This window comes from Poecilia latipinna, unplaced genomic scaffold (genome assembly GCF_001443285.1).
Source record: "Poecilia latipinna isolate Pla-1442-1.1 unplaced genomic scaffold, P_latipinna-1.0 Scaffold576, whole genome shotgun sequence".
In the NCBI taxonomy this organism is placed as follows: Eukaryota; Metazoa; Chordata; class Actinopteri; order Cyprinodontiformes; family Poeciliidae; genus Poecilia; species Poecilia latipinna.
The window spans coordinates 299,121-315,469 of record NW_015113192.1 but is presented as its reverse complement, the minus strand read 5'-3'; the positions used below and the strand labels follow the sequence as shown (position 1 = coordinate 315,469).

The 16,349-nt window shown below is 39.2% G+C and overlaps 2 protein-coding genes across 3 annotated transcripts in view; one reads left to right on the top strand and one right to left on the bottom strand.

Moving 5' to 3' along the window:
* The window catches only part of gltpd2b (glycolipid transfer protein domain containing 2b), a 9,877-nt gene extending 6,050 nt beyond the window's left edge, over positions 1 to 3,827 (top strand). The window contains exons 2-4 of the mRNA XM_015042085.1: positions 221 to 279; positions 441 to 637; positions 1,005 to 3,827. Of these exons, the coding sequence (XP_014897571.1) occupies positions 221 to 279; positions 441 to 637; positions 1,005 to 1,623 (875 nt within the window). The 3' untranslated portion in view covers positions 1,624 to 3,827. The remainder of the gene's footprint in view (positions 1 to 220; positions 280 to 440; positions 638 to 1,004) is intronic.
* Positions 3,828 to 7,773: 3,946 nt separating this feature from the next.
* On the bottom strand, positions 7,774 to 15,625 carry atp1b2b (ATPase Na+/K+ transporting subunit beta 2b). Of its 2 annotated transcripts, XM_015042086.1 has the most exons (8): positions 15,225 to 15,625; positions 10,414 to 10,542; positions 10,215 to 10,322; positions 9,809 to 10,014; positions 9,503 to 9,562; positions 9,259 to 9,285; positions 8,271 to 8,366; positions 7,774 to 8,172 (listed from the first exon to the last, which is right to left on the bottom strand). In XM_015042086.1, the coding sequence occupies exons 1-8, from the start codon at positions 15,313 to 15,315 to the stop codon at positions 8,005 to 8,007; spliced, it is 885 nt and encodes a 294-aa protein (XP_014897572.1). In that variant the 5' UTR covers positions 15,316 to 15,625; the 3' UTR covers positions 7,774 to 8,004. The 2 variants fall into 2 exon arrangements, with proteins under 2 accessions (XP_014897572.1, XP_014897573.1); XM_015042087.1 differs by lacking the exon at positions 9,259 to 9,285 and having other exon boundaries at positions 15,225 to 15,624.
* Between the last annotated feature and the right edge of the window lie 724 nt (positions 15,626 to 16,349).

Below are 16,349 nucleotides of genomic sequence, written 5' to 3'. Positions count from 1 at the left end.
TTTTTTTTTTGGGGGGGGGGTGAACTAATCCTTTAAAAACATTTTTTAATCATCAAACAAAAGCAGCTATAATGAGCTGCTGAACATAGAGGAAGATTGTCAATGTTTGAAGGCTTCTTCAAACATTGACAAATTTCTACACCATCACAATTGTCAATTTTGAAGAGATCACTGCCAATATTGTCTGACATGTTTGAGTTTTTCTAATGTCTTGCTGCAGAGGGAGGTTTGGACTATCACTGGGATTCCTGTTTAAAAGGTTACAATCAAGTTAACAAGGTAAAAGTTCACAAAGGCTGCGTAGAAATGACTCAGCTGCTAACCCAAAACCGGGTTTGTGTTTGTTGGGAAGCCCGCTAGCAGTGAATCCATAAATCACATGAGCTTTTTCTTTCTTTGTCCCCTGTTGATTAACCCCTGACCTCACCACACGCCCCCAGCCCCCGCTGCAGAATCAGCCTCACCAGCTGTCCAACAGCAGCGAGGCAGACGAGACGCAGGGCCCGCCTGTTCTCGCTCTGTGCCCCGGCCAGAACTTCCAGGTGTCGGTGTTGGTCTCCCACCTGCTGGTTGCTCGGGCTTACACCTCGGATGTGCTGCTGCAGCCGTATCTGTCCAGCTGGGACGAACTTGTAAAGTAAGAGCATCAGTTAAAGCTTCGTCACAGAGACAGAAAAATTAGCTTGAAAAGTATTCATATCCCTTGAAATTTTCACAATTTTTCACGCTACAACCTCAAATTTCAGGTTGTTTTAATGGGATTTTATGATAGAGTAACAAATGCTTAAATCATTATAACTTTTCATTTAATTTTTAACAATTTTAGACCAGATATAACTGTGCAACTGTTTTTTCTGTCTTTTACCTAAAATACTAATAAAAAAATACTTAGAAATGTCTGGTTTTTAGGGACATAAAGCATTAACTAGATAACAGCAACAAGGTGCTGTACATATGAACCCACTTCTGGCACTGATTATTTCTGTTCTTTGTCTCTGTCCCAGGTTCATGGAGTCTCTGGGCCCTATGGTTAGTTTAATATCAAAGGAGATAGAGACTAAGACTGCTATAATCCGCCAACTGGCCCTGCTTTCTGAGAAGGGCCCAGAAGAAGAGTTTGTCCCAGACATGCACTCAGAAAACTTTGAAAACTCACAAACTGCGGTGAAAAAGTCTGCTGGGTATTCGCAGGATACGGGGGCCTACCACTCGGTGCGCTCAATGATTTGGACTGAGCTGAATCGAGGCATAGTCGATTTCCACCACCAGACAGACTCAGGATGCCGAACCCTTCTGCGACTCCATCGAGCTCTGCTCTGGTTGAAACTCTTCCTGCAGAAGCTGGCAGAGACGCCGACGGCCGGACGGCTCAGGAGTCCCTCGGATCTGTGTCGGGAGGCGTACCAGAACACCCTGTCTCATCACCACACTTGGTTTGTCCGGCGGGCGGCCGAGTTGGCCTTCATTGCCCTGCCGGAGCGAGGATTTTTCTTCAGGCTGGTGTGTGTGCAGAACCAGGAGGAGCTGAGCGTGGTGTTAACCAGAGTAGTTAACGCCATTGGAGAAATCTATGACAGGACACAGAAAGCACTGGAGGAAAATGGCATGCTGGACTTACCTTGACAATGTGAATCCTCTTTTTGTCTTTGAAATCACTGTTAAACTTTCAATTTCAATCAAAAACGAAGCAAACCTTTCAAAACCAGCTGAGAAGACTATTACTGAAGTCAAAAGATAAACAGTCTGAGCTTATCATCGAATTACCTTTGAGATAATTTGATGAAACAGATGACAAACGGAGGCACCAACTCATTTAATCGAGTAAAAACACCATTATAAAAGCATCTGCGTAAAGCATTTAACAAAGGAAGCAGTGTTTTGTGACTGAATCAGACTTTAATGGCTCTTGTTTGTGTATCTTCCTCTGCCTGTTAGGGCACTTTTCTATGGATTAGATAATAACTGCCTGATTAAGTGTGAATAATGTCATGCGCATTGATTTTGTACGCTGATGCCAACAAATTGCCACAGCACCAGTCTCCCATGATGAGAGAGGTCTCATGTGAAACAATGACGGCATGCTGCATTTTAGAGTAAATGTGCCAACATGGCAGACAATAAGAACATTTTCTGTCATACTTAGAAAAATTAAGATTTAGTAAGACAAGAAAAAAAGTACTTGGCAGTTTAAAAAAATAAAAAAAATGCTGCAAGAAGCCAAAATATGCAACTGTATACATTAATCCAGGTCTGGATGAGTCTGAAAAAAAAGGTTGTCCCTTTATTCATTCCTGTATGTTTTTTTTTCCCCCTTCAGGTTAGAAGAGGTTAAAATGTGTTAAATGTAGCAACATTGTCATCAGAGTCTGGAAAAGTATGACATTTTTACCTTGACATGCTGATCACCGTTGTAATGTGATCATTCATCCAGCAGAGGCTCCAGTACTCTACTTTGGAGTAATCTTTCTTTTACAACCCTGACAGACTTATACAACATAAGATCATGTAATACATCAAAGAAAAATAAATAAATAGGCTTTATGCATTCAGCTTTCTTAAAGAAAGTATCTTGCAACTAGCATTCACTGGTTTACATCATACTATTTTAAAAAACTTATAATGCTTCATAATCCTCACCTCCTGCCTTTCCTTTCATTGCTGTCTTTCTAAGGAGGAGAGAAAAGAAAGGAGGGCTAAAGATATAGCTTGAAACCATGGAAGAGAGCTGAAGCCATTCTTTATAACAGCATTTACATGAAAAATATGTTAGATTGTATTATTATGATCCTACATCAGATTATATGTCTAAGTTTAAGCAGTTTTCTGTTAAAAAATAAATACAGAGAGTGAATTTTGACTTTCACCATAATAACTTAGTTTAAAAAGTGTACATATCCCACCAAGTACCACTCATTCTATTTCATAGCATCAAAAGGCGAAAACAAAACTTCTACTATTTAAGATTATCTCCAAATTTCAGGGAATGGTTTTGATTTTTTTTTTAAGGGAGATTCTGTTAAAATATTATAAGCAGTCCATATCTTATCTGCAGTATATTGTCCTCTTGGTGTCTTTAGCTTAGCATAGACCCAGACTGGTTGGAGCAACAAGCGGAAGCTAACGGCTAGCTAGTCCAAGAACAGCCAAGACCAAAGCAAACTCGTAACTTCTTAAAGCAACGGCAGTCTTAGAAATCTCCCAGTTTTTGTTTTTGTTTTTGTTTTTTGTTTAAGGCCGTTTTATAAACCTTTAAACTGTTGCCATGTTTGAATTGGACAGTTACTTACAGAAAACCTGATACGAGAAAAGGAGGTACGAGTCGGTGCATCGCTAATAGTCTTCCTGTAGGAAACAAACATATAGTAAGAAAGATACATGTGGGATATTATGGATAGAGTTATTGGCTGATTTAAAAGTAAAGCGGAATATTTTAGAGGTTTAGGTAAACTTCTACCTCCTACCTTTATTTCCTTTCAAAGCAAACATCAATTTCGGTGTAAATAATACTCAATGTAAACATGATGACTGAATAAAGGTACAACTGCTATGATGTTTTTGATTCTGATCCCTCCAGACTTATTGTTACACTCAGTGTCCAGTGTAAACTAATATGAAATTAAACTAAACTAAAATAGTTAAATCACGAATTACTTTCAACTATATGACTGACTGTCACATAAAAAATTGTGTACTACTACTTTAACAACTCTAATCTAAAAAAGTGTTGAAACTTTTTTTTTGAAACTTTAAATACTTGTCACATTTGCGTGGAATTGCTATGTACCACTGAGATTATTTTGAGTGAGATTACAGAATATATTTACAAACAGACTCATTTGACACTTCTTGACTCCTTCTTTTTCTCTTGAAAGTATAATACATTGTTGCAATATCACAATCATCAGATAATGCGACAAAACAATCCAAATACTTCAGTAAACATGAAGCTAAGATGCAAGAAGTAAAACCAAGTTTGAGTTCCCTTAAATGACATTTATTTATTTATTTATTTTTTATCTTTACTTAAACATGAGCAAAAATAGACATAAGGTAAGAGCCAAAAATATGGATCCAGCAGGACAATTTATTTATTTTTCATAAATGTATATTTTAGGACAATTCTTTGAACCACAATCATAGCAACAGTGCAACTTTAAGGTAGGTGTGGGTGATGATATTTCTCATATTTATTCACTGTTTGAATCATGAATTTCTCTCCAACACTTCACACTGTGCAGCTTTGCAGTTTCTGAAAGTGCTTCGAGGGTTAAAGTCCTGTTAGAACTTTTGATTGCAAGCTTTAAAAGCTATTTATTTTAAAAATATTAATTAAACAGAAAAAGAAAGACTCAAACGATGGTAAAAACGTTAAATGCAAGTCTAAACAAATTTCTGGCATCTTGCCTTTTCCTTGAATTAAATTATGAAACCTCTTCATGTAGCTTTCATCACACAATACAGTTCAAACCTTACATTCTCGTCTCGTTACAGCAAAAATACTCTTTCATTCACGAAGCATTTTATTACTCACTTTTTTTTCATATTGGCTGCATTATGCTCACAAACGTGGTCCTTCTTTCCCCCTTGCTCTTGAATGTACCGAATGTTGCCTTTCCTCTGAACAATCACACATTTGCACAGGAGATAAATATATATTGCTCTTTGATAACATCTCCAAATTAGCACAGGAAAAAATAAAGGGATAAATTGAGATAGCAGGAAAGAACATTCTGTGTAACTGGAGGACAAAGATGTCTGTCCACCAGGAGGCACTGTTTTGCTGCAGGGAAACATTTTCCGCTTGTGTGCGTATCTATTATTATATGACAGGAGGCCTTCATGATTCTGTGGGTGAGATTTTTGCTCAGACCAGCAAATGAGCATCTATCCGAACTGCAAAAATAGATGATGTGTAAATTATCATTAATATCTTTGGCAGAAGAAGTAATGTTCAAGTATGAATGACAAGAAAAAAGAGTGAAATTGACGGATGAAACCAAACATTTGACTAGATGGATTGCAGTATTGACTGGATGTGAGTTTGAAAGTATGGAAAAGCTATCATAAGAGAGTAGCTTTAAAGCCGTGAACTGGGCATTTGATGCTCGGTACATGAACGACAAAGTAGGGTAAAGAAGTTCAGCGTGCCTGCTTTGGATTAGTTGACCAGATTAAGAGATTACAATGAAATTAAGTAAGAGCTGAAAGCAGGCCAGAAGAAGAGTACATCTGAATCTGTCAGTGAAGTCCCAAAAAGCTAAAAGAGGAGAGCATGTTAAAGCACATCTTAGATAAAAATTTGATGATTAATGGTCCCTCTCGGCTCAGATAAAAGGTTCTGTTTGGACCTTTGTGAGATTCAGCAGCAAAGAGAACAATAATATGGACAAGCAGAGTCAGATCTTACTTGGGTTTCTGTTAAGAGCATCCACCGTATTTTGGTGCCACTGGTAAAAATTAGCAAAAAGCCCTAAAATAAATAAATAGTTTCATAATATGGCATTAAGAAATGTAAAAAAAAAAAAGAAAAGCCAACTTTGAATTTGATTACATTATGATGGTGCCACAATTAGTGGTAATATTAATAGTTCCTATGAAGCTTGTTTATGTAAGTAGATGAGATCACCAGGAACTTTTAATTAGTAGTCCACATTAATCTTTTTCCTAGATCGCCTAGATACACTGAAGGCCTTTTTTTTTACCCGTGGTATAACATTCTGTGATTGGTTTTGACTTTCACATGTCAGGAAGTGAGATTTTTATCTTTTAAACAACAGAATATGATATAACATCCGGAAACGTAACTATTTTTTCCTACTCATTTTTTGTTTTTCCATACATGTCATGAAAGATTATCAAATCAAATTCCTTACTACTTCAGAAGAAGTGATTTAAGCTCTTTATTCTATAAAAAAATGTTTTTAGTAATCCATAGCTTCTATTTTTGGGGGATATAACACAGAGATCAATTTCTCAAAGCCACTGTTCAAACTGGGAAAGACAAGAGTCCATGCTGTTCAAAAGCAGCAGATGATGTGTTGATCTGAAAAAGTCAGGATGTAGCTACAGCAGACCAGGGAGGGATCATATGGTCACCAAGTCTCTGCAGCAATATCTCCTTTTCTAAGGGTCAACAATTGTTAAGGATGCTATACATGGCTGGCCAGTATTACAGTTGAGTTTTTACAGATTTGTCAGAATAATATTTAATCTTTCAGGCAGGTTTGTGGGACGGCACAGCACAGTGGATGTGCACCAAAACTCAGGCATGATAAATGACTTTTAATGGAGGTGATACTGGTTAGATATTCATTGTGATGATTTTTCTCTCATACAGCAGAGAATAAAACAAGAACAACAAAACAAACTAATAAATCAACATGTAGTCACTGTACATCTGAAAGCTTATTGAGTATTTTCTCACAGAAGCTAGTGAGGATGTAAGCAAGTCATGGGAATGTTCAAGATCAATATGCTGCATAGTGATGACGAGTGTGGAAAAAGAAAGCAGGGAACAAAAAAGAAAAAAACAAGCTGTCTACATCCTCCTCCTCCTCCTCCAAAAACTGCAAGTGCTTTTATTAAATCAACTCAGCTTCACAAATGAAGGAATAAAAAGCACACTTCCAGTGCAAAACAATTAAAAAAAATCTGACAATGACATCTATTCCTGGTATTAAGGAAATAGATGCAAAACACTCAACAACAACAACAACAAAAAAAGAGACAGAAAACTAAATATTTAGGTTTGAATAAATAAATTACACCAGACATATAGCTTTGGATGAAACTGTACAGTGAGAGGAAATGAAGTACCACTAAAAACTGAATATATGATGGAAACGAGTAAAATTCATCTTGGTGAGTTGGCTACAAAAAAAAAAAAAAGATAAAAAAAAATCTTTAATGAGCTAATTCTGATTATCTATTGGACAAGTTTACTACCTTAAAAAAGTGTTTTCCGGAGATTTGTCTTTTCATAATTAACTCAGTGTTAAAACCACACCAGATATTGTTCCTATTTGTTTTGTTAGCAGCTGCTCTGAGTGCAAAGTTTAAATATCCAGGGTGAATGATCTGCAACAGGAGCCGTCTGATGAATGAATGTGAGCATTCATAATGTATGCCACTTAATGAATATTGCACATTGCATGCAACTTCCCGACCTACAATTAGAAATGGAATCTGTAAATGAAATGCACACATTCATACACGATAAAAAAAAAAAACATCCAATTTTTAAAGATATGCTTCCAAATACACACACACACACACTCGGAGTGCATGAGGGTTAAAGCTTATATTGTGGTCCCTCCTGGTGGTCAGTTACTTAACCTGTCCTTAGCTGACTATGGAGCGGTGGGAAACAGTGTGCCTTCAGAGCACACTTAAGACAGCACGCACATGCAAATGGCTTCATCTCTGCATCCATCTATTGAGAAAAATGCAGGTTTGTAGGAGTACTCTTTTTAAGTGAAACAGAACAGACGGACCGATATAAGGTTATGATGCCATATAAATACTGTAGATATACACCTTTTGTATTGTAGTCTGTGTATATTCAGATATATAGTAGGAATACTCTCGAAGGAGGCAGCGGGAGGTGAGCAGCAACACGGTAAACGTGGTAAGGTTGCTCGCAGATTTCGAAAACACATCCTGTTTTATGTCTCCTAGTTTATCATGCAGTATAAATAGAGGTCACCTCAAACTAATTTAGAGAAAATCATTTGTCTGAACGCTCACCGACAGAAACAAGGACAGCATTTACCACCCTCTCGTGCTCAATTTACCCTGTCGCACAATCCCCTTTCCCCCAAAAAAAAAAAAAAAAAAAAAAAAAGAAGAAGAAGAAGAAGAAAACTGGAGCAGGGTGCAATCGAACCACGTGAAGGATGTGAATACTGCAGGTTTATTTTTCAGTGTATGTGCAGTGGTGCAGAAGATGTGGGGGGGATGGGGGGAAGGGTGTCAGGGGGAGAAAAGTTTTCATTTGGGGCCAGGCTAGTTTTGAGAGTTGATCCTCAGCTTGAATGACACTCTACCAGCAAACTTGTCTCTTTCATTTCCAGTGGGAATGTTGTTGGCGTGGATCTTGCACTCGATGTTGACGTCTTGATTGACAGTGATGTTAAGGAACTTGACAGCGACCAAAGGCTGGGAGTAGTTCACCTGCAATGCCAGACCAAAGGCGCATTTTCTAAAAATACAGAGAAATCTGAAAGCATTTCAGAATTTAGACTGTCCATAGATTGAAAATACTCTCCTACCTGAGCTTTCTTGCCATAGTAAGGGTAGTACATTAGATCAAAAGTGCCGTTTGAAGGGAAGTAAATCATCTCTCCGATTTTGTCAGAGTCATCTCTCTAAGAGGGAGAAACAGCTCTATCAGTTATAACAATGCTTAAGTTATTGTCTTCTTTTTTCTGAACTGTGTTTAAAGCACATACCAACTACCTACTTCAGGTCTATTTAATATGAGATTGTAAACTACAGTTTTCTAGGTTCTTTACAAATAACCTTTCAAAAAAATGTGCCATGCATCTGCATTTAACTCCACCGAATCAAGGTCTTGTACCTTTTGTGGCAAATAAGGCTGATTGTTTTTTTTTTGTTTGTTTGTTTGTTTTTTCTACCAGCTTCACTTACCAACAGACTGAAATTTTTGCAATTTTTGTTTCAAATTCAAAAGTAGTTTCTTAATCCCAATGTGAAATTAGTTGTTGTAGTAACTCATATTATCCAAGGTTCTTCAAAGAGTAGCTGTGGGCAGGAAGGATCTCCAGCAGAATATTTTCTTTCTTCTAAACAAAAGGGGATTTGGACATTGTGTCTGTAGGTTCGCAACAATTGAACTGATGACATCACATGCGTTGTCAGAAACAGCTTAGCGTATAATTTAAGTGTTTCCCAAAATAACAGTGGTGAGCTCTCTTGGAAACTTACGGCGATGAGTTTGATATCTGTGCTTGCGAGGCGACACGTCACAGTAACGTCCTGGATTATTATTTATTTAAGTGTTTCAGAGTAAAGGGGATGATTACACATGCATGGCACGCTGTTCAGATTTTTATTTGTAAAGATTTTCAAAACGATGTATTATTCTCCTTCCACTTCACAGCTATGCAAAAGTACAAAATGTAGAAAAAGTTTGAGAGGTATGTATATTTTTTGAAAAGTACTGTAGTTAATCTCTACTTTCCAAGCCACTTCTAAGCATCTACATTTCACTATGTGCAACTTGTCTGTTGATCTTACCCATTCATCTTTGCCAACTCTGTATTTCTGAGAGGGAATAGTTTTATGGAGTGTAATAGGAGCATAAAAGGACACCAGGAAATTTATAAATAAACACAAATATTGCTGAAACAATGCAAAAATTAGGAGGAAAATAAAGGGGATAGCAGAAGATAGGCATACTGCAAATGAGAGGAGCTATGAATGGGCCGGACTCCAATTTGTCATGTTAATCCTTTCATTGTGAAGGACAAAAAGGGATTACCTTTGCGCCACAGGTGACAGACGGAGCCTGTCCGTCCTTTCCTGGCATCAATCCAATCACCTGGCGAGGCAGAAAAGAAAGAAATGCAATTCATATTTTATTGTCAAATCACAGGGAGAACAAAAGCAATCTTTCACATTGTGCTATGAAGCACAATGGATAAGTGCCACTCTTAACCCAGACTTTTCTCCTTTGTAGGGTATTTTTCTCTCCCCGTCTGCTTTGCTTTTTTTTTTTTGATGTTTCCTCAATGTCTCCTAGCAACAGCATCCATTTCCCTTCCCTTCTTTTTCCTGTCTTTCATACCCGATTCAGCTTGATGATGATGCACGGCTTGCCCTCCTGGTATCCATAGTAACGGTCGTGGAGTCCAGAGCATGCTTCCAGAATGGTTCGGTTGAACTGACAGGAGCGCTTGGGGTTGTTCTTCACATCGCCGCTGTCCTCCTGCAGGAAGTACTGTTCCGGAGTGCACTCGTGGTTCTTCTGGGCCTGGATGGAGTCGTTGTAAGCTGCAGGGAGCGGAGGGGGGGAGGGAGGTGGAGGGTTACTCGGTTTGCGAAGCCTCATGACTCAACTGAAACTCTGCCGCAAGGCAGCCTCCCACTCACTGATGGTAAAGGAACGATCCAATATTAGAAAAGCGCAATTGGATAATCCACAGCTGTAAGTCAACTGAGTCGGACCAGCAGAGGACGGGAGTCAGACTTACGTGACAGGAACCTGTCCAGGGCCTGAGCGTACATGTCCCAGCTCTCGGTGTTCTGGATGGTGTAAACTATCTCGAAGGTTTCGTCCTGACGGGGTCTAATCACTAAACCTGTGAGAAACAAAGATGCAGCAGGAGTGTCATGGCGACTCACAAAAGCGGGTTCTGCATCCATGCCGTTTGAACCTGCACTATCTGGCACCTGGTGTGGAAAGGCGGTCCTGCCAAGTGGGTTTGTGGTCATCCAGGGTCTGCAGCATGATGTACATGGTAAGAGCAAACAGGCCCCCCAGGCAGAGGTAGAAAACTATGTAGAACAGAATGATGAGACCTGAAAAAACAGAAAGAAAATGTTGTTATGTTATATATAAGCTATGTTCCATCAATGAATCAAAAATTAATCTTGCTCTGAGCAAAAGTTTCTCTGTCAAATCTAAACCCTAAAACAATAAATATATGATTTTTATGACAAACTTTAATAGATGTTTGTAGCTTCAATGTAAAGCCTGCACATTAACTCTTAATTTTTACCAATAAAATGATACAGACTAGCTCCCTCAATTCTTGTATTTAAAACTGCTTATGTCTATATCATTACTCTAGAGTTTTTAAGTTTTTCATACTTTATTAACTTTATGCAGAACATTTGGGTCATTCTACTCCTCTGATATTTTGCTTTCCTTCTCTTTAGTTTGGCATTTTATGCGACCATATGACCATATCCATTATTTGCCATCGAGTCAGTCTGGGACACAACATGGTCAAATGGCTAAAGCTACGATTTCAGATTGCTTAGGTTTAGGTGGAACCCAAACACAAGCATTTGCAATTATTTTTTTAACTGGCAAAAACCATTGTGAGATGCTTTAAATTATTACTATTATGAGAAGCTTAATACTAAAGACAATGAAAATACAACAATGCATTTCCAGAAAATAAAAGCAAAATATCAACACTGGAAATCAAACACATTTTATATTATCTTGATATGATTATCACCAGAAAACAAAGAAAAACAATTTATATGAGCCCCTAACGTCACATGGTTCAGATACTCAGGAAACTATTGCTGATATGACTGCATACTTAGCTCTACACTTTAATTTACTTTGAGTCTAACTGAGCAAAAGTCTAACTCAAAAAAAAAAAATAGTTTCCCTGGCTTATGGGGTTCAAATCAAAAGTTTTAAAGAGCTCTTTCTAACTATTTTCCTGTCCTTCCTGTCCTGCAGAGACCCAGGCAGCAGAAATAGCATTTTCTGTGACGCATTAACACCTGAGGCCGACACTGGGAAGCAGCTGAGTGCCCTGACCCTGTGCTTCAGCTGGAAGCCCCCAGCGAAGCCCTCCGTCAGCAGCGGCATGGCGTCTGCCTCCCTGCATAAAGCAACGCTGCCGCTAATCCATAGCAAAATGTCAAGGGGAAGCTGATCCAAGGGAGGTCAATTACAGAAGAGTTCCTTAATGATTCAAAGCCCACGTGGGTGTGCTTTTCATCCAGTTGTTTTCAGAAACATTCAACTCGTTGCCACATTAAATCAAAGTGAAAATTGCAGACGACGACTTGTTTGTCGAGGAAGACGATGTTAGCCGACGAGTCAGCGAGCAGGATAAGAGACATTTGGACAAAGAAGCGATAGAGCAAAGTGCTGAAGCGTTTTCCTTTTGTCTCCCCAGGGGGTTAGGCTGTGCTGACTATGTGACACCACCCAGGGGAGACTGGACGTGCACAATGGCACACACACACACGAACAAACGGGCATCCCTCACACTAATGTAAAGAGGGTGTTAGGTTCACACTGTGTCCTCTGAGTGCGCACTGATGACAGACAGTCAAACATCTCTGTTTCAGCCATTTGCAAACTGCAAATGAATGCAGTCTGGGCCCAACTTACTTTTTTAGGAGGCATTACACTAATCTGGAAGATCATGCTGGTAATTGCATCGTAACCTGATACGAAACTGTCTTCTGACTCAAAAGGCCAAAGGAAAGACATTAGAAAATGAAATCAGGGTTTATTGGTTTTAATGTTTTCCAGTCTCACAATGGGAGTGTTAAAAATTTGCCTCTCTGACGTCGCAGTAAGGGTTCTACCTTTTTTTTTCTTTTAACTTTATTTCAGAAATGGTGCAGAAAACCAAATCGGTCCTGTTTTAAGTCCAGGCTCAAGCCTATCTCATCATCAGCTGGTGGACCTTCATCAAGGCCGTTTTCATTTCTCCACAGCCCTGCACACAAAGCGAAACATGCAGAAGCTTGTTTCATGTTTTAGCCTGAAAGGAGGCTTTGATCCAGCGTTCTGAAGCAACGTTACCCAGCTTCATGAGCCGACACAACAAATTCAACAGCAACACGTTCAATTAACTTATTTTGAACTAAACAAAAATAAGGACTATGCTTTTCACCAACTGTTTACAATCATGCAAATAAGAATAAATTGGAATATATACAATTTTTCAATCTTAATGGTGTGACTTTATTCCCAGTGTGGTTCTGTGAAACGCCAAGTGAAGCCAGCCTTTAATAACTCACAACGGAAATAGACTAATTACCAAGTCTTAGAGAGCACAGATTAAAAAGGCCATCAGACCTTGGAGCAACGGGAACAAACTGAGCTGGATTAAGTTTCCTCTGTGGGAGACAGAGCCGGCCCAAGGCACATGCAAACTTTAGCAGCTCCTCAAGGCATCCAGACCACCAGGGGCAGCCTGGGACCAATCATTGAAGAAGCCTATGTTTTTGCTTCATAGTTTTATAAATAAATAAAAATTAAAAAAAAAAAGATTAACATCTGAAATTCTACTATTTCAGACTCAAAATATACTAGCTGTCATAATATGGAAGAAAAGTGATCAAAAATCATGATTTAATCTTGCGAGTTTCATCAGTTTGCCTGCATGTGTCTGTGTGGCAGTCCTTCCTGCTACATAACAGCAAATTAATCAAAGAATAAATTATGACTCCCAACAAAAGAAGGCAATGACGACCGATTCTCTACTCTGCTCTGGTGGCATCAAGTCAAAAGTGCCAAGAATATGCTGTTGAATAAATATTCATTTAGTTGGCAATTTTGGAAAAATAAGCTTTAAAAACCAAATGTATCTGCTATTTCTAATATATCAAACCCAAAAGGAGCAGATGAAACTTGAACTCATATGTTCAAAGAGTTTATCTTTATTTATATCTAACAACCTTGTTAGAGGTACATATTTTTCACATTTATCTACATTATCACACATATAAACATGTAGTGAGCATATTATTTATTTATTGGGCAGTAGCACATTTGGTTTTGGACATCAGATATATAAATAAACCTTTTATAACCTGTGTGTAGGTAGTAGGACATAAACGCAGGGACAATACGGAGACTTTGAAGTCAAAAGATCAAAAATTAAAATTGTTCTTTAAAGTCCTTTGCTTTGCCAGAACATCCTGAATTGATACCTTCTTCATCAGCCAATGAAGTCATTAGATTAGGATTAGATCTCTCTGCTGAACTGCACAGGTCGGGAGGGGCCGGGTTGAGGGTGATACAAATAGCATTTGGTCCTCGGCTTTACCCAGATTAAAATGCCCCCAGTGTTATTAGAACGCGGCCATATGTGTCCTGCCGCTTCATGGATCTTTAAAATAGTTGCAAGGTCTCTGTATGCTGGGGGGCTTTCAGAAAGTTTTAGGGGCGATAGAGAGGAGACGGGTGGGGGGGAGGGGGGGACGCTCATAATCTCACGTTAGCCGACTAAAAATCGAAAGCCAGAGAATTTCAAGGATTTTTTATCTTGTTGCTGTTTATAGGTTCTGGGGGGAGGGGCGGTGCATGATGCAACACTGGCATACAATACAAGAGTAAAAACTGACATGAATAAATAAATGTCTCTACAGCTCAATCCCAGTTTCCTACATACTTATTACCTCCAAACAAACCACTTTGTACCATTTGTACATCATTGCATATCAGTTTATTTGACTTGATGGTTAAATATTTTTAATAGCTTATATAGAATTTTTATTATTGGGGTTTTTTGATGGATATAATCTGCAGATAAAACATGTCAGTCAGTGGAAGACGCCATGTTTTCATTTGCTGTGGGACTGAACCTGTTTGGTCAAGTCGATTTGACCCACTTGCTCTAATGAAATATGACACAAATCAAAGCAAATAACTCCTAGTGATTTACTGAGTAATGGAGTTTGTAGAGGTTTGCTTAGAGGAAACTGTAATTTGTATATTTTTTAAAATCATTTACAGATTACCAAAGGCAGCAATGAAACATCTTGTGAGTATGACCCACATCAGAAGTCTCCATTTTGGAAAAAGTCAATTAGAAACCAAAGCGAGCAGTAGTTAATTTATTGCACCTTTATTTCTTCTCTTGTTCATAAATAAAACTAGACATATGAGACTTCATGACAGGGGGCAGCAAGTTCATAGGAGGGGCCATTGGCCCCGACGTTGGCAGCGCCCATGTCTAAGTGGCATTATATTAAGTTGTGAAAAAACACAAATCTCGTTGCGTCATGTTGTACCCACATCTGACGAAGATACATGTATGAAAAGGAGTTTCAATTCCTAGAAAAAGGGCTTATCTGCAGCAGGGTTCAAAGTAAAGCAATGACAAAGTAGAGCTGTTTTAATCTGGACAAATCGCATGCAAAAGGGAGGACAGAGCATGACTTCACCCGTACGAGCCAGGAAAAGCTCTGTCCTATATTACTAATAGCCCGCCATGAGGGGAATAATGTGCCGGCTTCTACGAGATTCTGTGCCGCAGTCAGATTTCAGCACCACGGCATTTGGACAGCGACTCAATTCTCGTTGCCTGAACACTCGCACCAATAAACTTCTGCAAAGACACAATTCTAACGCTGTCACGCGTTTTTTTATATATATATAGGGAATTTAAAAGCACTCCCGTGTCGCCCGAGGGGTATACTCCACGACAACGACCTGTTACAGAGCCGGGGGAGCTTGTTTGCTGCATTGCTGTAAGCCGGACGGACTTACTCACCCCAGCTGCTCGCCGTTCTGCCCAGAAACTCCCTGGTCCTCGGGTTCCACAGAAACTCTTTCCATTCGCTTTTTTCTCCATCCTTTGCCATCTTGTCCTAAATTTATTTGTGTTTTTCCCTCGCCTCTAGAAGTTGCGCTGAAATTGTTCTACAGGAAAGGTTGCAACAACTGCCCGGTAAGACAAATAAGGAATATATATATATATATATATATATATATATAAAACAAAGAAGTGATGGACCCGAACGCCCAGTGCAAAACAGATGGTTAGAAATGAAAGTAAAAAAACTGTACAGTGGCCTGTCTGATGAGAGAGCAGCAGGACAGACCTAATAATAAGTGCCCTCCCCCCAAGCTCTAGTCTGCATGCCGCAGAGTTTTGATGAGTGGTGCAGAAATGTAGTGATACTGCGGTAAAGCACTCCCTCCGCCTCTCTGTACGCTTCACACACATCCACACACACACACACACACACCCTGAGTCTCATCCTCCCTCCCTCCTTCTGCAGGCTTAGCCAATCATCTGTTCTCCATCCTCACTCCTCGCTGTCCCGAGTCATGAGAGACAAGCCCAAAAGCAAATTGCGTGGCCAGCCGGGGTCTTGTTTTTTATTGGATCCGAAGCAAGAAGCATCATGTATCCGCACGACAAACAACAAATAATATCACCCGATAGTCCCACAGGGACCCCTAAAGGATCTACTTTAAAATACTCAGTCAGATTCTGTCTACTGGTTTAGTTACGTTAAATTAAATAATCATTAACACAAGGCTACAAATTAAATATAGAGTATTAAATGAGATTAAATACGTGAGGTTGTGTTTTTACAGTACATTACAGAGACTTACATACAACTTTTCAAGCCCTGATGCGTGATGAAACTTAAGACATTATGTCAAATAAAACAGAAAGAAAAAAACTACGTCAAGTTAAAACTTCGATCACCCCATGGGACCATTGAATGTGGTGGTTTGCGCAGACCCGCAAAGGGTGAGACGAGGGAGTGAAGATAGCGCCCTCATTTGGAAATAGTACGTACTGCAGGAGTGCGGAAGGAACACGGTGTCCCGCTCCTCCCCTTTGCTGCAGCTGCTGCAGTGTAATGCATGTTGCATAAAAACG